The sequence below is a fragment of the Bombyx mori genome, chromosome 9 (genome assembly GCF_030269925.1).
Source record: "Bombyx mori chromosome 9, ASM3026992v2".
Lineage (NCBI taxonomy): Eukaryota > Metazoa > Arthropoda > Insecta > Lepidoptera > Bombycidae > Bombyx > Bombyx mori.
The window spans coordinates 370,432-390,402 of record NC_085115.1 but is presented as its reverse complement, the minus strand read 5'-3'; the positions used below and the strand labels follow the sequence as shown (position 1 = coordinate 390,402).

The window sequence follows — 19,971 nt, the reverse complement described above, 5'->3', positions numbered from 1 at the left end:
AACAACACGTGCAAGCATTCATCGAAAACAACACGTGCAAGATAAGAGTCGTAAACAACATCGTCCCACCACGATACCTTGCTATAAAAACGCTCCGTTGTTGTCTCTCGAGCTCTTCTCATAGACGAACAGTTCGGATTCCGCTCTAAACACTCGTGCGTACAACAAGTGCACCGCCTCACGGAGCACATCCTGATAGGACTAAATAGGCGTAAACAAATCCCGACCGGCGCCCTCTTCTTCGACATCGCGAAGGCGTTCGACAAAGTCTGGCACAACGGTTTAATTTATAAACTGTACAACATGGGAGTGCCAGACAGACTCGTGCTCATCATACGAGACTTCTTGTCGAACCGTTCGTTTCGATATCGAGTAGAGGGAACTCGTTCTCGTCCCCGTCAACTGACTGCCGGAGTCCCGCAAGGCTCCGCGCTCTCCCCATTATTATTTAGTTTGTATATCAGTGATATACCCCCGTCTCCGGAGACCCATATAGCGCTCTTCGCCGATGACACGGCTATCTACTACTCGTGTAGGAAGATGTCGCTGCTTCATCGGCGACTCCAGATCGCAGTAGCCACCATGGTTCCGGAAGTGGCAAATTGACATCAACCCCACGAAAAGCACAGCGGTGCTCTTCAAAAGGGGTCGCCCTCCGAACATCACTTCGAGCATCCCACTCCGTAGTAGGCGCGCAAACACCTCCGCCGTTAGCCTCATCACTCTCTTTGGCCAGCCCATACCGTGGGCCTCGAAGGTCAAATATCTAGGCGTCACCCTCGACAGAGGGATGACATTCCGTCCCCATATAAAAAAGGTACGCGACCGCGCCGCGGTTATACTAGGACGACTCTATCCAATGCTTTGTAGTCGAAGCAAACTGTCCCTCCGCAATAAGGTAACTCTCTACAAAACTTGTATACGCCCCGTCATGACGTATGCAAGCGTAGTGTTCGCTCACGCAGCCCGCACCCACTTGAAATCCCTTCAGGTTATTCAATCACGATTCTGCAGGATAGCCGTCGGAGCGCCATGGTTCCTTAGGAATGTGGATCTCCACGATGACCTGGAGCTCGACTCATTAAGTAAGTATCTACAGTCGGCATCGCTGCGCCATTTGGAGAAGGCGGCACGACATGAGAACCCTCTCATCGTAGCCGCTGGAAATTACATACCCGACCCAGTAGACCGAATGGTAAACCGTCGACGTCGCCCAAAGCACGTCATTACGGATCCTCCTGATCCATTAACGGTGCTTTTAGGCACCACAAGCACCGGTCACCGTCCTCGTCGAACCCGTCGCTTGCGACGAAGGGCTCGACGAGCGAACTAACCCATAGACACAGCCCACTGAGTTTCTCGCCGGATCTTCTCAGTGGGTCGCGTTTCCGAACCGGTGGTAGATTCTGCGAAGTACTGCTCTTGCTAGGGTCAGTGCTAGCAACTCTCTGGTTGAGCCCCGCGAGCTCACCTACAAACGTTAGGGCGAAGCTGAAATAGCCTCTCAAGGCTACCAGCATAGGTAGGAAAAAAAAAAAAAAACTCGAGCTCAGAAGTGAGCGAGTCGCGGTGTCAGACAGAACGCTCCTGCGTAATATACGCTCTGAGTTAACATTTCTGGTTTTATTGACTTACGAAGACCACCCGCTTACCATGTACCGCTACCCGAAAGTAGAAATACTCCAAGATACATACATTTAAAAAAAATAGTATGTAATATTGAATTATTTTCAACAGGATTGGTAATAGATACAGCCTTCTTCACTGGAAACAATGCTCCAAAGTTTTCAATTCAAGCAGCAACACTGACTTCAGAAGGTGAGAAAAATAATTTATAAACATAATTATGTACATATAAGATATGTACTCGTATTTTTATAAAATACAAACGTTAGGATATTTTGGAACTATTAAAATTTTGAAAATAGATATGCATATGCAAATAAACAATCAGGTGTTATTTATAGGAAAAAAACGCTCTTACTCGTATTTTTAATTTACCACAGACTGAAATGATATAATATGACGTTACATGAGGTAGGCACTGTCTACACAGCTTTCAGTTAGCGACTTGACCATTTCGACTGTTCATATAAAACAGTGTACGTAATTAAACCTCGTAAATATACTTTGATAATCTAAAGTAAACTAAAAATTTAAATTTACAGATGAAAAACTTATACCAGTCAGACATCCCACGATGGGCTCGTCATGTTCCGCCCAAGACATGGAACTGATCACCAGGATTCATTCGGATGAGTGGCAAGAGATCGTTCCTGTTACTGTGCTACGGCCGGGATATGAAGATACCAGATTCAATTATCAAAAAGTAAGTAAAATCAAATTTGAATTAAGTTCGAATACCACAGGCCTCAGAGTTGTAGATCTCAACACAATCCCCCAAAAAGAAATCAGATATTGACCATCGGCTGGTTGTGTTTGTTTGTTTATTTTTATTGCTTAGATTGGTGGACGAGCTCACGGCCCATCTGATGTGAGGTGGTTACCGGAGCCCATAGACATCTACAATGTTTTCGTTTCGTTTTCTCGAGGTTTTTAGTTTTAGAGATTCCACGTATGAGTCTGTATTATTGCACTCTAACATTGATTGTTGGTATAACTTGCTGTTGCTAATAACTTTACAGAGTTACTGGAGAAATTACTGGTGTTTTAGTCTATTCTGCTATCGCTCGTTCAGGTGCTCAAGACATGAGGTCCAAGTGTCCGGTATTGTATTGTTGGACGATACTCCTTAAACTTAATAATAATACGGCTTCCAATAACATATATTATAATAAACCGGGCTGCTACTCTGACTGTCTTTGCCTGAAAAGTGCATGTCCAATGTCGACAGATCAAAGCAGATTAGTAGGAGGATACATTTTATAAACAAGCTGATGCTATTGATCGTAGTGAAGTAGTAGGCCTACTTAATAGATTAATGTCACTAGGTCATACCCCAAAAATAGCGTTAATAATTATAATTCTATCCAATTAGGTCGTAAACGATGACTCCTGGACACACATCCGAGTTAACATATATCCTGATGGTGGCATCGCCAGACTCAGAGTATTCGGCGAAGCCAAACCCGAACTTCTGGCTATTCACGATATGATAGACTTGGTGTCATTACTTAATGGAGGAATCTGTCAAGGTATGTCTTTGTTTGAAATAGATTATTTAGTTATAATAATACTAATTGCTATTTCTTCTTCTTCCTCTTCGAGAATCTTTTCGTAGGAGAAACAACAGAGAACATAAAAATGTAGTTATCTTCCTGTGGACGAGGCGTGCAGTATGCCTGTAAGAGGTCAGGCGCAAATTAATTTGTTTTTTCTTGCCAAAGCTGGTAGACGAGGCCTATCTTTAAATAAATGATGATCACTGCTACTCCTAAGTATTAGCAGTACGACGTACAGTTAGAACTTGTTGTTAACCTAGTTTGCAAAAAGAGATCTCTTCAATATGAGAGTTGAAGCTGGAATGAATTCCAAAATAGGATTGTGCGTTGTGTAAATGTCATAACAGTAGGCAGCGGATTGGCTCTGCTCCTGGCATTACTGAAGTCCATGGGCGACGGTAATCACTCACCATTAGGTGGGCCGTATGCTAGTCTACCTACAAGGGCAATAAAAAAAAAAAAAACCTCTTGTCATAGTGATTTTTTTGTTTTTTGCTTTTTGGTATTGCGGACTATCTTTTGTTAAGTGGTTACAGGGTAACAACGAGTGGTTACAACGAGAATGCTACCATGCTCCGATATCAAAATACCAACTTCTTTATATTAGTGAAAATATTGGCACCTTTTTCTACATAAAGCTCTAACGTGAACACACAATTAATTACACGTTCTTTAAAGAAGCCAAACTCTCAGATGATCTGTTCAGGGAACCGCTGGAAGCCTCATAAGTTAGCAAAATTAATTTTCCAATTAGACTCGATTTCTTCATAAGCGCACTTATGTTTCTAACTAGAACTACGTTACGTAAATTTAGTACATTAAACAAAACAAAAATAAGTATATCTGAATGTGATTCGATAAATCTGACTTTTGCCTTTTTTATTATTGTTCTCGGTCATGTGGCCCACCTCGTATTCATTAGCTACCGGACTCTTTAGAGGCAATAACTTGATGCCGTCACTCACTTTGGGACTCAGGATCAAAGTTGGCAATTCTCTCTCAAAACACTATTCAAGTTGTAACGCAAAACATCAAGCCTAGATTACACAATAAAACATCTTTACTAAATCCAAACCTTTTTTTTTTTTTTTTTTTTTTTTTTTCGGGTAGAGGGCCGAACCTCCTACGAGGTCCCCGCGCAAAAGGGGCGCGCGGGGTATGTGAGACTCAACGATCTGCATGGTGTTGTGAGCAGACCGCGGGCCCAAGGATTTTAGGACCCACCCACTAAACGACTCCCCTGCACTCTTACACCCGACGTCCGATCCCCTCCGAGGTCAGAACCCGGATGAGGTAGGGGGGCTACCGCGGTCAACACTACAACCAGACGGCGCGGCTCACCCCAAGGACGCCCAGCCGACGGAGCCTTCGAGGCGAATCGAAGGCTCTGAAACGTCGGCCGTCTCGGTACGGCAGCCCGTCGGGCCGCCCAGACGGTGCCGCTGGTGTCCCGGAATACCCCGCTGGACCAGAACCAGCCTGCCGGGTCGGGACGCGATACACCGTCGACCGGTCGCTCTAATCACTCCACGGCGGCGCGCTAGAGTGCTGGTAGCGCGCCGCGCGGCCTCACCCCCTCAGGTCGCCCCTTGACCTTCACCGGGGGGAGGCCGCCACCTACAGGGGCCGGGACGTACGGGCGTATTCCCGCCTCCGGCCCCCGGCTCGACGGCGACGGATCGGTGCGGAAAGGGAAGAGCTCTCCCTCTCTCGCTCCGCCGCCTCCTTCTGCGATATGGTGGACTCGCAGAAGTCGAGCATCGCCTTCCAGGACGCCTCGCTGCCGAGCATCGTAGCCACGACGCGCGGCAGCGAGAGGTCCTCTCCAATGACCGCGACGAGGGCGGCGCGTTGCTCGTCAAATCCAGAGCAACGCGCCAATGCGTGTTCCGCTGTGTCTTCCTCGTCGCGGTCAGCGCAGTGGTGGCACTGCGCCGTCGGTTCCCTTCCGGCTATTTTGAAAAGGTACCGGCCAAAACAACCATGGCCGGTCAACATTTGCGTCAGCCGGAAGGTGAGGCATCCGCGGTCGCGGCCCACCCAGTCCGCGAGAACCGGGCGGACCGCCTCGACGGTACGGAGGCCGGCCGACGGGTCCGCCAAGCGGCGAGACCACGCCTCCAGCACGGACCGCCGAGATTGGAGCCTCCGCGCTCGAACTACTCCTTCGCCGGGGCGCCCTTCCCCCCTAGAACGAAGGTCGCTTCGCCACCGGTAATCGGCAGCGAGCGCCTCCGCCTCCAGGTCCCAGGGTGGCGCCCCGGCGAGCAAGCACGCCGCCTCGAAGGAGACGGTGCGGTATCCTCGGATCGCCCTGACCGCGATCGCGCGCTGCGGACGTCGCAGCGCCGCGACGTTCTTGCGGGTCAGGGCGTGGCACCATACGGGAGCCCCGTATAGTGCCATCGACCGCACCACCCCCATGTAGAGGCGGCGCGCCACCTGATCGGGACCCCCGACGTTTGGAAGCAGCCGGCTCAAAGAGCCGGCCGTTGCCATCAGTCGAGGGCCCAACTTCGCAAAGTGAGCGCGGAAGTTCCACCGACCATCCAGTTCGAGGCCGAGGTACCGAAGACCGGTCACCCCGACCCCGACGCGGACGCCTCCGATCACGAGGTGGGCACCCAGAGGCGGCGCTCGTCCCGGCCCGTGAAACAACAGGGCCTGGGTTTTGTCGAGCGCCACCTCGAGTCCCAGCCGTCGGATCCTTGTGACGACGTGTGCCACGCCTGCGCACGCCAGACGGGCAGACTCCCGGTAGTCCCTCCCCGGAGCCACGACCAACGTGTCGTCGGCGTAACATATTACGCTCAGCCCGGGGAGGGGACCCCGTACGACGCCCCGCAAGACCCAGTCGTAGCCGATGTTCCACAGCAGGGGGCCCAGGACAGACCCCTGCGGAACACCGCGCTCGACCGGAAAGCGGTACATCGCCCCACCGTGTCCGATGCACTGGATCGACCTGCCCTCGAGGTAGGAGCCGATCAGTCGGCGGAGGTATGCGGGGACGCCGTGATACTCCAGCGCCCCCGCGATCACCGACCAGGGCAGGGTGTTGAAGGCGTTCCTTACATCTAAGGATAACGCCATCGCCACCCCGCCCCGGGATACAGCTTCGTCGGAGAGGGCCCGCACGCGCAGAATTGCGTCGATAGTCGAGCGGCCCTCTCTGAAGCCGTATTGCTCCGCCGAAAGATCGGGACCCGTCTCGGTCAGGTGCCGGACGATGCGGGCCGCGACGATTCTCTCGAGCATCTTGCCCGCTTCGTCCAGCAACACGATGGGGCGATAGCCCGCGGGTGAGTCCGCGGGGCGCCCGTCCTTCCGCAGAAGGACCAGTCTGCCCGTCTTCCATTTCGACGGGAACCGTCCCGACTCGAGGCACGCTTCGAAAAGCCCCCCGAGCCGGTCCCCTAGGGCCTCGAAGGCCAAGCTCCAGACCCGGCCGTGAACGCCGTCAGGGCCGGGGGCCGTGTCCTTCGCTCTCATTTTGGACACGGCCGCATGGATCTCCGCCCCCGTGATAGGGGGAGGGGGCTCCTCGGCAGCGGGAACGCTGGGGCGACGTGGAGGTGTGCCCCACGTGGCGTCCATCTGGGGGGGCTCAAAGTCCCCCCCCGCTGCCGGCGGGAAAAGCGCGGAAACTATCTCCCGCAGCTGCCGAGGCTGGAGCCGCTCGGTCACCGGGAGCGCCCACGGCTGCAGTTTCCTGCGAACCATCTTGTATGGGCGCCCCCAGGGATCTTCGTCGAGCGACTCCAGGAGAGTCTTCATGCTCTGCTTCTTGGCCTCGCCGATGGCCAGCTGCAGCGCCGTCTGCTTTTGACGACAGTCAGCGTGCAGCTGGGCCGCCGTCTCCGCGAACGCAGCGTCGCGACGACGGCGGCGGCGGTGGCGTGCGCTCCGGCGGCGCGCCCTCACGCACTCCTCGCGGAGTCTTGCGATCTCGGGCGACCACCAGAACGCACCCCCACGTGGTGCTCGGGGGCCGACCCGGGGCATGGCGGCATCACAAATGTTTGCCATGGTGCCCCGGAACCAGTCGACCTCCGCATCCACGTCCGCGAGCCGCGCGGGTTTTGGCGCCCACGCAGCAACAGCGGCCGCCTCCATCAGCAACTCCTTGTTCATCCGTTTCAAGGCCCACCTGGGGAACGAACGAGGCGCACCTTGCGGGAGCTCCTCTTCGCCGCGGGCGCCCACGGCTGACGACGACGACAAGGAGGAGGCGGAGAGCTCGAATCGGACGTATCTGTGGTCCGAGAGCGTCTCCGCCCCCTCGAGTACGCGCCAGCCGCGGGTGCGGCGCACGGCGGACGGGGACGCGAACGTCACGTCCACGTGAGATTGCCCGTTCCACCGCACGCAAGTCGCGACCGTGCCTCTGTTTAGGAGACAGAGGCCGGTCGCGATCGCCCACTCCGAAAGGGCCCCGCCTCGCGAATCCGTGCGGGGGGAACCCCAAGCCGTACACTTGGCGTTGAGGTCCCCCGCGACGATGACAGGGCGGGACCCGAGGCGGTGTAAAAGCGCCTCGAGCCCGCCCAGAAACCGCTCGAATTCGGCGAGGCTCCTGTTCGGAGAAAAGTACGCCCCGATCACGACGGTCCCGTCGATCCTAGCCGCGACGTACCCGGGTCCCCTGGCCACCATATCCAAGGGGGGTAACGCCGCGGACTGTCTTAGTACGATGGCCACGGAGCCGTCGACGTCCCCCATCCAGCAGTCCTGGTCGGTGGGGACGAAGTACGGCTCCGCGGCGACAGCAACATCAATTGACCACTCCGCCATGGTGTGGACGAGGAGATCCTGTGCCCTAGCGGAGTGGTTCAAATTGCACTGGAGGAAGCGGTGGACGCAACCCATTACGGGGCTACGTCCATCGCTCCCTCGTCTGTCCCGCCCTGCGGCTCTTCTCGTGCCGCGGCGGGAGCTGACTCACCGGCTGCCCTTTTTGCAGCCGGCTTCTTTTTCTTTCCGCCCCTCCTCGTTTTTGTAGAGGAGGGGGCGGATTTACACGCCGGGCCCCCGGCCCGGTGGTCGGCCTTCCTTTTAGCCGCGTCGCACAAGACACAGTGCGGCGCGGCTGCGGTGCAGGATGCTGCCTTGTGCCCCGGTTGGCCGCAGCGGAAGCACAGGTTGCTGCGGTCCACTGTCGAGGGGCACTTGGCGAGGCCGTGGCCGGTGCCGAAGCACCGAAGACAGCGCCACGGCCTGCTCTCCTGCAGTTGCACGTGGGCCACCACCCAGCCCACGCGCAGTTGTCCCGGGCTGTCCGAAGGCCGACCCTGTGGAGGGGTAGCCAGGACTGTCGCCGTTGCTACCGGGCAACGCGCCCACGCCGTCCGGGTTCCGATATATGTAGGCCGAAGCTCCCCAACTTTTACGTCGGCGAGGGCACAGTTGCCCTGCGACGCAATGGCCGCGGCGACTTCCTCTTTGGTGGCGCATTCGTCGAGGCCCGTAATTTTTACTTCCGCCATTTTGACGGGCCGCGCGATGCGCACCACCTCGGGGTCCGGCAAGATTTCCCGCAGACGGACCGCCAGTTTTTCTGCCGCGGCGCTGGAATTCGCGCCGGGGCATTCTACCAGGCGGGCCCCGTTGGCCGTCTGCCGGACCCTCAGGCCACCCTCCACGCCGAGGGCGTCCACATTTACGCCACCGCGCGCCTGGGTCATCACCTCGTGGTAGGTGATGCCCTTTTCTTTGCCGGCCGGCAGCAGCTCCACAACCACTGCAGCCGACCGCGGGGCGCGCGGCCTCCTTCGTCCAGTTCGGCCCCTCGGCTCCGCTCGACCCCCTTGGCGGGGAGCGGCAGCCGCAGGGACGGGCTTGGGGCGCGGCGCAGGAGGCGCCGCCACCTTTTTGGGCCCGCGCCGCACCACCGTCGTCCAGGCCTCGTTCATGTTTACCGGGGCCGGGGGCAGTGGGCGGGGCTGGGGGGTCGGTGCCGGTTTGGCGGCGTTGACGACCCCCTTCTTCTTGGTCCGGCTCCTGCCGGGCCCCGCCTTCGCAGGCTGGGACGGGGCAGGAGCAGTCTTCTGCGTCATACGCTGGCCGGTGCTTTTTGCTCCTGAGGGAGCGGGTTTTGGTGCCCCCGTATCTTTTTGGGTCCCCGATGGTCCTGGTTTGGCCGGAACAGAAGCCGAAGCAGCCGGACGTGCCGCGGGTGTCGCGCCCTTTTTAGGGCCGCTATACATTTTAGCGGCCACAGTCCTGCGGGGTGCCGGTGTAGGAGCTCCGTTTTTCACCTCATGAGCGAGGGGCGGTCTTGCGCGCTCAACGTTCGAACTCCTTGCCTCCTGTATAAGGAGCTGCCGCCTCAGCTCCTCGACCTCAGTGAGGCCTTCTGCTTCGGGCGGAGGAGGGACAGGGGCCGAGCTGCGTTGCCGCTCGATGAGATCGGCAACCATTGTTCGCAGCTCGGCCATGTCGACGCGGAGCTGTCCGTTCTCCGCCCGAAGTTGGCCATTCTCATCCGCCAGTTGTTCGAGGCGGGCGTGCTGCAGGGCCACTTCTTGTCGCAATCCCGCCGTCTCCACGGTTGTGGTGCGGTCCACAACGTCCTGCAGCCTTTCTTCGAGCGTGGCGGCCGCCGATTTCATGGCCGACAATTCCGAGCCCTTGAGGCCTGCAGTGGATTTAGCCGCAATGGTCGCGACTATTCTCCCGACTATTCCACAAGCTCGGAGGGGGTCAGATGGTCCCACCTCCGTCAGGGATCGCTGTAGGCGCTCGATTTCCTCCAGCTTCCTATTCTTTTTTATCGCCTCACGGCAGGCGGCCCTGGACTGCGCCGAGGAGGCAGCGTCCAGTCCGCAAGTCGACGGCTTGTCCAAATCAGTGGCGGGCGGCGCCGCAGCAGCCGCCGGCCCTTCCGCCAACGCCATATACTTGGCGCTGGCAGGCTCTCCTTCCGATGAATCGGACGGAGCGGAGGACGCCGGCCGACGAGCCGACTTCCGCTTCCGCCGAGTCCGCTGCCGATCACAATCGGCAAACAGCGCCGGTGTCTCCCTCCCACTGGACGCGTCGCCCCTCGCGGAGCTTCGCGCCGAGTGCAGCGAGATGAGGCTGTCGCACCTCTCCAGCAGCACGGTGGGGACTTTGTCCCTTACGCGACCCGTGTTGTCGCCCCCTTCGTCGTGGCAGTGTTTGCCCCCCCCAGAAACGGTGGGGCAGCGTGCGGCCGATCGCTCGACCGCACGGAGGGATTCTCCCCCCGCGGAGCGGGAGGTACCCTCCTGGGGTAGTAGTTTTGGAACAGATGCCATTTCATGTTTTGTTTCCTTTTTGTTTAACCAGGGGTCGGTCCCCTGGGGTCTGGTTGGTACCCTTGGGACTGGACTCCCTCCAGCCATTCATCCCATCGCCGGGCACCAGAGCTTAGGATTGGGGCATTTTTTAAAGAGGTTTACGTCCTCGCGACCCCGTGCCTCGCGGCAGCGGCCCCCGTCCCCCACACGGTGAGGATTACGGGTTGGCCGGCGGCCCGCCGAGTGCAACGAGCAACACGACAGACCACCGCCCGACGCTCAAAAGAGCAACAACGACGAAGCCACGCCGGTATACCGGTACCCCCCTCTGGAGGGCGTGCCCCTGTAGCCGAAGCCGGGGACATGGCGACCAGCGGCCGGAAGATGCGTAAGCAACGCCGGCTCACTTCTCCATCGAAGGGCAGGCCAAAAGTGGCACACCACCACCCGTGGGTTACGTCCGAAACGGGTCGGACGCGACCCGAAGAAAAAACAAAAAAGGGGGAAGAAAGGGGAAAAGAGAGCGAGCCCGAGCGTCTCCAGGAGGAACACCCTTCAGCGAGTGAAGGGCGTGGAGAGCCCGCAACTCCCCCTGCTGGTTTTGGTCCGCGTCATCCGATCTCTTTCGTTGCAAAGCCTAACTAGGCTATCCTACACCTACACCTAACCTACCTCCCTAACACCTAAGAATCCTTGCAACGAAAAAGATCGGACGATACCCCTGGGAGTGGGACTGTTCCCAGAGGATCCCGTTATCCGCCACCTACGGACGCGCCCGGTGGAAGTCCAGCAAAACTCCCCCACAGACGGAGCCCCCGGCCACGCAGAGTGCGCGCCGGGGGGCCCGCCCAGGTCCCTCGGGTACTAAATCCAAACCTTTTTTTTTTTTTTTTTTTTTTTTTTTTTTTTTTTTCGGGTAGAGGGCCGAACCTCCTACGAGGTCCCCGCGCAAAAGGGGCGCGCGGGGTATGTGAGACTCAACGATCTGCATGGTGTTGTGAGCAGACCGCGGGCCCAAGGATTTTAGAGCCCACCCACTAAACGACTCCTCTGCACTCTTACACCCGACGTCCGATCCCCTCCGAGGTCAGAACCCGGATGAGGTAGGGGGGCTACCGCGGTCAACACTACAACCAGACGGCGCGGCTCACCCCAAGGACGCCCAGCCGACGGAGCCTTCGAGGCGAATCGAAGGCTCTGAAACGTCGGCCGTCTCGGTACGGCAGCCCGTCGGGCCGCCCAGACGGTGCCGCTGGTGTCCCGGAATACCCCGCTGGACCAGAACCAGCCTGCCGGGTCGGGACGCGATACACCGTCGACCGGTCGCTCTATTCACTCCACGGCAGCGCGCTAGAGTGCTGGTAGCGCGCCGCGCGGCCTCACCCCCTCAGGTCGCCCCTTGACCTTCACCGGGGGGAGACCGCCACCTACAGGGGCCGGGACGTACGGGCGTATTCCCGCCTCCGGCCCCCGGCTCGACGGCGACGGATCGGTGCGGAAAGGGAAGAGCTCTCCCTCTCTCGCTCCGCCGCCTCCTTCTGCGAGATGGTGGACTCGCAGAAGTCGAGCATCGCCTTCCAGGACGCGTCGCTGCCGAGCATCGTAGCCACGACGCGCGGCAGCGAGAGGTCCTCTCCAATGACCGCGACGAGGGCGGCGCGTTGCTCGTCGAATCCAGAGCAACGCGCCAGCGTGTGTTCCGCTGTGTCTTCCTCGTCGCGGTCCGCGCAGTGGTGGCACTGCGCCGTCGGTTCCCTTCCGGCTATCTTAAAGAGGTACCGGCCAAAACACCCATGGCCGGTCAACATCTGCGTCAGCCGGAAGGTGAGGCATCCGCGGTCGCGGCCCACCCAGTCCGCGAGGACCGGACGGACCGCCTCGACGGTACGGAGGCCGGCCGACGGGTCCGCCAAGCGGCGAGACCACGCCTCCAGCACGGACCGCCGAGATTGGAGCCTCCGCGCTCGAACTACTCCTTCGCCGGGGCGCCCTTCCCCCCTAGAGCGGAGATCGCTACGCCACCGGTAATCGGCAGCGAGCGCCTCCGCCTCCAGGTCCCAGGGTGGCGCCCCGGCGAGCAAGCACGCCGCCTCGAAGGAGACGGTGCGGTATCCTCGGATCGCCCTGACCGCGATCGCGCGCTGCGGACGTCGCAGCGCGGCGACGTTCTGGCGGGTCAGGGCGTGGCACCATACGGGCGCGCCGTATAGTGCCATCGACCGCACCACCCCCATGTAGAGGCGGCGCGCCACCTGGCCGAGGCCGAGGTACCGAAGACCGGTCACCCCGACCCCGACGCGGACACCTCCGATCACGAGGTGGGCACCCAGAGGCGGCGCTCGTCCCGGCCCGTGAAAAAGCAGGGCCTGGGTTTTGTCGAGCGCCACCTCGAGCCCCAACCGTCGGATCCTGGTGACGACGTGTGCCACGCCTGCGCACGCCAGACGGGCAGACTCCCGGTAGTCCCTCCCCGGAGCTACGACCAACGTGTCGTCAGCGTAACAAATTACGCTGAGCCCGGGGAGAGGTCCCCGAATGACGCCCCGCAGGACCCAGTCGTAGCCGATGTTCCACAGCAGGGGGCCCAGGACGGACCCCTGCGGAACACCGCGCTCGACGGGGAAGCGGTACATCGCCCCACCGTGTCCGATGCACTGGATCGACCTGCCCTCGAGGTAGGAGCCGATCAGTCGGCGGAGGTATGCGGGGACGCCGTGATACTCCAGCGCCCCCGCGATCACCGACCAGGGCAGGGTGTTGAAGGCGTTCCTTACATCTAAGGATAACGCCATCGCTACCCCGCCCCGGGATACGGCTTCATCGGAGAGGGCCCGCACGCGCAGAATTGCGTCGATAGTCGAGCGGCCCTCTCTGAAGCCGTATTGCTCCGCCGAAAGATCGGGACCCGTCTCGGTCAGGTGCCGGACGATGCGGGCGGCGACGATCCTCTCGAGCATCTTGCCCGCCTCGTCCAGCAACACGATGGGGCGATAGCCCGCGGGTGAGTCCGCGGGGCGCCCGTCCTTCCGCAGAAGGACCAGTCTGCCCGTCTTCCATTTCGACGGGAACCGTCCCGACTCGAGGCACGCTTCGAAAAGCCCCCCGAGCCGGTCCCCTAGGGCCTCGAAGGCCAAGCTCCAGACCCGGCCGTGAACGCCGTCAGGGCCGGGGGCCGCGTCCTTCGCTCTCATTCTGGACACGGCCGCATGGATCTCCGCCCCCGTGATAGGGGGAGGGGGCTCCTCGGCAGCGGGAACGCTGGGGCGACGCGGAGGCGTGCCCCACGTGGCGTCCATCTGGGGGGGCTCAAAATCCCCCCCCGCTGCCGGCGGGAAAAGCGCAGAAACTATTTCCCGCAGCTGCCGAGGCTGGAGCCGCTCGGTCACCGGGAGCGCCCACGGCTGCAGTTTCCTGCGAACCATCTTGTATGGGCGCCCCCAGGGATCTTCGTCGAGCGACTCCAGGAGAGTCTTCATGCTCTGCTTCTTGGCCTCGCCGATGGCCAGCTGCAGCGCCGTCTGCTTTTGACGACAGTCAGCGTACAGCCGGGCCGCCGTCTCCGCGAACGTAGCGTCGCGACGACGGCGGCGGCAGTGGCGTGCGCTCCGGCGGCGCGCCCTCACGCACTCCTCACGGAGTCTCGCGATCTCGGGCGACCACCAGAACGCACCCCCACGTGGTGCTCGGGGGCCGACCCGGGGCATGGCGGCATCACAAATGTTTGCCATGGTGCCCCGGAACCAGTCGACCTCCGCATCCACGTCCGCGAGCCGCGCGGGTTTTGGCGCCCACGCAGCAACAGCGGCCGCCTCCATCAGCAACTCCTTGTTCATTCGTTTCAAGGCCCACCTGGGGAACGAACGGGGCGCACCTTGCGGGAGCTCCTCCTCACCGCGGGCGCCCGCGGCTGACGACGACGACAAGGAGGAGGCGGAGAGCTCGAATCGGACGTATCTGTGGTCCGAGAGCGTCTCCGCCCCCTCGAGTACGCGCCAGCCGCGGGCGCGGCGCACGGCGGACGGGGACGCGAACGTCACGTCCACGTGAGATTGCCCGTTCCACCGCACGCAAGTCGCGACCGTGCCTCTGTTTAGGAGACAGAGGCCGGTCGCGATCGCCCACTCCGAAAGGGCCTCGCCTCTCGCATCCGTGCGGGGGGAACCCCAAGCCGTGCACTTGGCATTGAAGTCCCCCGCGACGATGACAGGGCGGGACCCGAGGCGGTGCAAAAGCGCCTCGAGCCCGCCCAGAAACCGCTCGAACTCGGCGAGGCTCCTGTTCGGAGAAAAGTACGCCCCGATCACGACGGTCCCGTCGATCCTAGCCGCGACGTACCCGGGTCCCCTGGCCACCATATCCAAGGGGGGTAACGCCGCGGACTGTCTCAACACAATGGCCACGGAGCCGACGACGTCCCCTATCCAGCAGTCCTGGTCGGTGGGGACGAAGTACGGCTCCGCGGCGACAGCGACGTCGATTGACCACTCCGCCATGGTGTGGACGAGGAGATCCTGTGCCCTGGCGGAGTGGTTCAAATTGCACTGGAGGAAGCGGTGGACGCAACCCATTACGGGGCTACGTCCATCGCTCCCTCGTCTGTCCCGCCCTGCGGCTCGTCTGGTGCCGCGGCGGGAACTGACTCACCGGCTGCCCTTGTTGCAGCCGGCTTCTTTTTCTTTCCGCCCCTCCTCGTTTTGGTTGAGGAGGGGGCGGATTTGCACGTTGGCCGTCTGCCGGACCCTCAGGCCACCCTCCACGCCGAGGGCGTCCACATTTACGCCGCCGCGCGCCTGGGTCATCACCTCGTGGTAGGTGATGCCCTTTTCTTTGCCGGCCGGCAGCAGCTCCACTACCACTGCAGCCGACCGCGGGGCGCGCGGCCTCCTTCTTCCAGTTCGGCCCCTCGGCTCCGCTCGACCCTCTTGGCGGGGAGCGGCGGCCGCAGGGGCGGGCTTGGGGCGCGGCGCAGGAGGCGCCGCCACCTTTTTGGGCCCGCGCCGCACCACCGTCGTCCAGGCCTCGTTCATGTTTACCGGGGCCGGGGGCAGTGGGCGGGGCTGGGGGGTCGGTGCCGGTTTGGCGGCGTTGACGCCCCCCTTCTTCTTGGTCCGGCTCCTGCCGGGCCCCGCCTTCGCAGGCTGGGACGGGGCAGGAGCGGACACCGGTTTAGATGCGGGGGCCGTGGGTTTAGGTGCAGCCGCAGCGGGAGCTCGCGCGGGTGTAATCTTCTTCCCGCTGTATGTTTTTGCAGCGGGCTGCACACTCCTGCGGGGTGCCGGCACAGGTGCGCTTCCCTTAGCCTCGTGAGCGAGGGGCGGTCTCGCGCGCTCCACCTTGGAGCTGCGCGCCTCCTGTATGAGGAGCTGCCGCCTCAACTGCTCGACCTCACTGAGGCCTTCCGCTTCTAGCGGAGGAGGGACAAGGGCAGAGCTGCGTTGCCGCTCGATGAGGTCGGCAACCATGGTCCTCAACTCGGCCATGTCCACGCGCAGCTGCCCATTCTCCGTTCGAAGTTTGTCATTTTCGTTCGATACCTGGTCGAAGCGGGCGTGCATCAGGTCCAACTCCTGTCGCACGGCCGCCGTCTCCGTCGTCGTAGTGCGGTTCACCACCTCTCTTCGTCGCTCCTCTAGGGTGGCAGATGCAGATTTAAGGGCCCGCAAATAGTCGCCCTTCAGACCAGCGCTGGATTTTGTGGCGATCGCCGTCATAAGCTTTCCGACCACCTCAAAGGCTCTGAGGTGGTCAGAGGGACCTACCTCTAGTAGGGAGCGCTCTAGGCGCTCAACCTCTCCAATTGATTTTTCCTGGGCCTCACGGCGGGCGGCCCTGGTCTGCACCGAGGGGGCAGCAGCCAGTCCGCCGGAAGATATCATGTTACAATCGGTGGCGGGCGACGCTGCAGCAGTCGCCGGCCCCTCCGCCAACGCCATATATTTGGCGCTAGCGGGCTCACCGTCTGACGAATCTGACGGAGCGGAGGACGCCGGCCGTCGAGCCGACTTCCGCTTCCGCCGCGTTCGCTGTCGAGTGCTGTCTACGAACAGCGCTGGCGTCTCCCGCCCACTAGACGCGTCGCCCCTCGCGGAGCTCCGCGCCGAGTGCAACGAGATCAAACTCTCGCAGCGCTCGAGTAGCACGGTTGGGACTCTGTCCCTTACGCGACCCGTGCTGTCGCCCCCTTCCTCGTGGCAGTGTGTGCCCCCCCCAGAAACGGTGGGGCAGCGTGCGGCCGATCGCTCGACCGCACGGAGGGATTCTCCCCCCGCGGAGCGGGAGGTACCCTCCTGGGGTAATAAGTTCTTCACAGGTGCCATTTTTCATTTTTCCTTTTTGATTAACCAGGGGTCGGTCCCCTGGGGTCTGGTTGGTACCCTTGGGACTGGACTCCCTCCAGCCATTCATCCCATCGCCGGGCACCAGAGCTTAGGATTGGGGCATTTTTTAAAGAGGTTTACGTCCTCGCGGCCCCGTGCCTCGCAGCAGCGGCCCCCGTTCCCCACACGGTGAGGATTACGGGTTGGCCGGCGGCCCGCCGAGTGCAACGAGCAACACGACAGACCACCGCCCGACGCTCAAAAGAGCAACAACCACGAAGCCACGCCGGTATACCGGTACCCCCCTCTGGAGGGCGTGCCCCTGTAGCCGAAGCCGGGGACATGGCGACCAGCGGCCGGAAGATGCATAAGCAACGCCGGCTCACTACTCCATCAAAAGGCAGACCAAAAGTGGCCCACCGTCACCCATGGGCTACGTCCGAAACGGGTCGGACGTGACCCGAAAAACAAAAAGGGGGAAGAAAGGGGACAAGAGAGGGAGCCCGAGCGTCTCCAGGAGGAACACCCTTCAGCGAGTGAAGGGCGTGGAGAGCCCGCAACTCCCCCTGCTGGTTTTGGTCCGCGTCATCCGATCTCATTCGTTGCAAAGCCTAACTAGGCTACCCTACTCCTACACCTAGCCTACCTACCTAACACCTAGAAATCCTTGCAACGAAAAAGATCGGACGATACCCCTGGGAGTGGGACTGTTCCCAGAGGATCCCGTTATCCGCCACCTACGGACGCGCCCGGTGGAAGTCCAGCAAAACTCCCCCACAGACGGAGCCCCCGGCCACGCAGAGTGCGCGCCGGGGGGCCCGCCCAGGTCCCTCGGGTACTAAATCCAAACCTAAGACTTGTATTTAAAATTCATTTTTTATTTAAGGTTTTTCGAACGCTCACTACGGACACCCTAGAAATATATTGAAACCAATGAAAAGCAGGTCAATGGCTGATGGGTGGGAGACGGCGAGAAGGGCGGATAGGCCCGAGATCATCGAAGAGAATGATGATGGAACTCTGAGGTTTTCAGGTCAGATGCTATCAATACATAGTGATCAATGAACACGTAATGAATGCCCCCTTTTCCAGAGCGCGAGAGTCAGTTGTAGAATTATTAATAAAATTTATATTAATTTATATTCATATTTTATAGAAATATTGATATTTTTACTGGTGGTAGGACTTCTTGTAAGTCCGCACGGGTAGGTACCACCGCCACGCTTATTTCTTCCGTGAAGCAGTAATGCGTTTCGGTTCTAAGGGTGGGGCAACCGTTGTAACAATACTGAGACCTTAGAACTTATATCTCAAGGTGTGTGGCGCATTTACGCGGTAGATGTATATGAGCTCCAGTAATCACTTAACACGAGGTGGGCTGTGAGCTCGTCCACGCATCTAAGCTTTTTTTTTATTGCTTACCGTGTTAATGCAATATGCATTAACACTGTTTATTTTCCCAGAAAATACTTATAATATAATAATAATATATAATAATTAACATCTTTGCAGGCAACGAGTGGGCAGTCTACAAATTAGGTTTCGCTGGTACAATAAGAAGAGTGTGCATTGACACAACACATTTCAAAGGCAATTATCCAGATCATATCAGGATTGAAGGCTGCAATTTGGGACAGAATGATTGGGATAATCAATCCAATAACGAATGTAATTGGAGAAGCATATTGGTACCGAGCAAGGTAAGAAATTGATACATATAGCAACTTAGTCATGTAGTCGCCTTAAGAGAACTGAGCTACTTAAAATGAAGGAGAATTGGCAACGCTTTAAATTTAATTATTTTATAAATAAAGAGTTGGGTACTAGACAAGCTTTTTTTTTTTTTTTTTTTTTTTTTTTTTTTTTTTTTTTTTTTTTTTTTTTTTTTTTTTTTTTTTTTTTTTTTTTTATGATTGAAAGATTACTGGTGGCCCGGAGGCCTTTCCAGTTTCACCAGGACAGGTGGGCGAGCAAAGGCTCAGCCAAGAGGGGTGGGATTTGCTAACAACTGCCCGAGCGCCTCCGAAGGAGACCTAACAACTCAAGAGCAATTGTTTCGCGAATGAATCTACTACCGGATCGGAATCGCGACCCGCTGAGAAGATCCGGCGAGAAACTCAGCGGGCTGATGCATGGGTTAGGTTGCACGTCGACCTCTTTGTCGAGTTCGACGAGTACGGTTACCGGGGTCCCTAAGCCTGCCCCTAGTATTAGAGCTGAAGGCATCTAATGCAAAGGTTATTGGATCCGATGGATCCGTAAGGACGTGTCTAGGGCGTCGACGGTGACTGGCTCCTGCATGATCAGGATTCGGGGAGTAGTCAGCGGCGGCAACGATAAGGCGATTATCATGACGCATAGCCTTATCGAAGTATCGTTCCGACGCTGACTTCATGTATTTCCGAATTGATTCGAGGCTCAGGTCGTCGTGTAGGTCAACGTTCCTCACGAACCACGGAGCCCCGACAGCTAACCTGCAAAAGCGGGATTGTAGGGATTGGAGGGTGTCTATGTGTGTGCGGGCCGCGTGAGCGAACACCACACTCGCGTAAGTCATGACGGGCCTTATGCAAGTTTTGTAAAGTGTCACCTTGTTCCGAAGGGACATTTTACTCCGCTTACAGATCATGGGGTAGAGTCTACCGAGAATAAATGCGGCACGGTCACGGACTGATTTTATATGCGGGCGGAATGTCATCGATGCATCCAGGGTAACGCCCAGGTACTTGACCTTCCTAGCCCAGGGTATGGGTTGTCTAAAGAGAGTAATCGGGGGTGTGAGATTCCTCCTCCTAATCCGGGAGGAAATCCGTGTGGAGCTTCCCCTCTGAAATAGCACCGCAGTACTTTTCGCTGGGTTGATGTCTATGCGCCATTTTCGGAACCACTGTCCTAGGGCTAGGGCTGCGCTCTGAAGCTTCTTCGCGATTAGGGACTTGTTTCTACTGGAATAGTAAACAGTCGTGTCGTCGGCGAATAAAGCTAAATGGGTCGGCGGCGACCGGGGAATATCGTTGACGAATAAGCTAAATAGGAGGGGTGAGAGGACAGAGCCTTGCGGGACTCCAGCTGTGAGAGGTCGTGGGGAGGAGCGGGTTCCCTCGACTCGATATCGAAAAGAGCGGTTCGACAAGAAGTCTCGTATGATGAGCACGAGACTATCCGGCACGCCCATGTTGAATAGTTTGAAAATCAAACCGTTGTGCCAGACTT

General features: G+C 58.6%; 1 protein-coding gene across 1 annotated transcript in view; it reads left to right on the top strand.

The window, feature by feature from the left end:
• The window catches only part of LOC101742965 (allantoicase), a 34,181-nt gene that overhangs the window by 2,981 nt on the left and 11,229 nt on the right, over positions 1 to 19,971 (top strand). Inside the window, exons 3-7 of the mRNA XM_038012893.2 lie at positions 1,738 to 1,818; positions 2,169 to 2,329; positions 2,999 to 3,155; positions 17,645 to 17,791; positions 18,271 to 18,458. Coding sequence (XP_037868821.1) covers positions 1,738 to 1,818; positions 2,169 to 2,329; positions 2,999 to 3,155; positions 17,645 to 17,791; positions 18,271 to 18,458 — 734 coding nt within the window. The remainder of the gene's footprint in view (positions 1 to 1,737; positions 1,819 to 2,168; positions 2,330 to 2,998; positions 3,156 to 17,644; positions 17,792 to 18,270; positions 18,459 to 19,971) is intronic.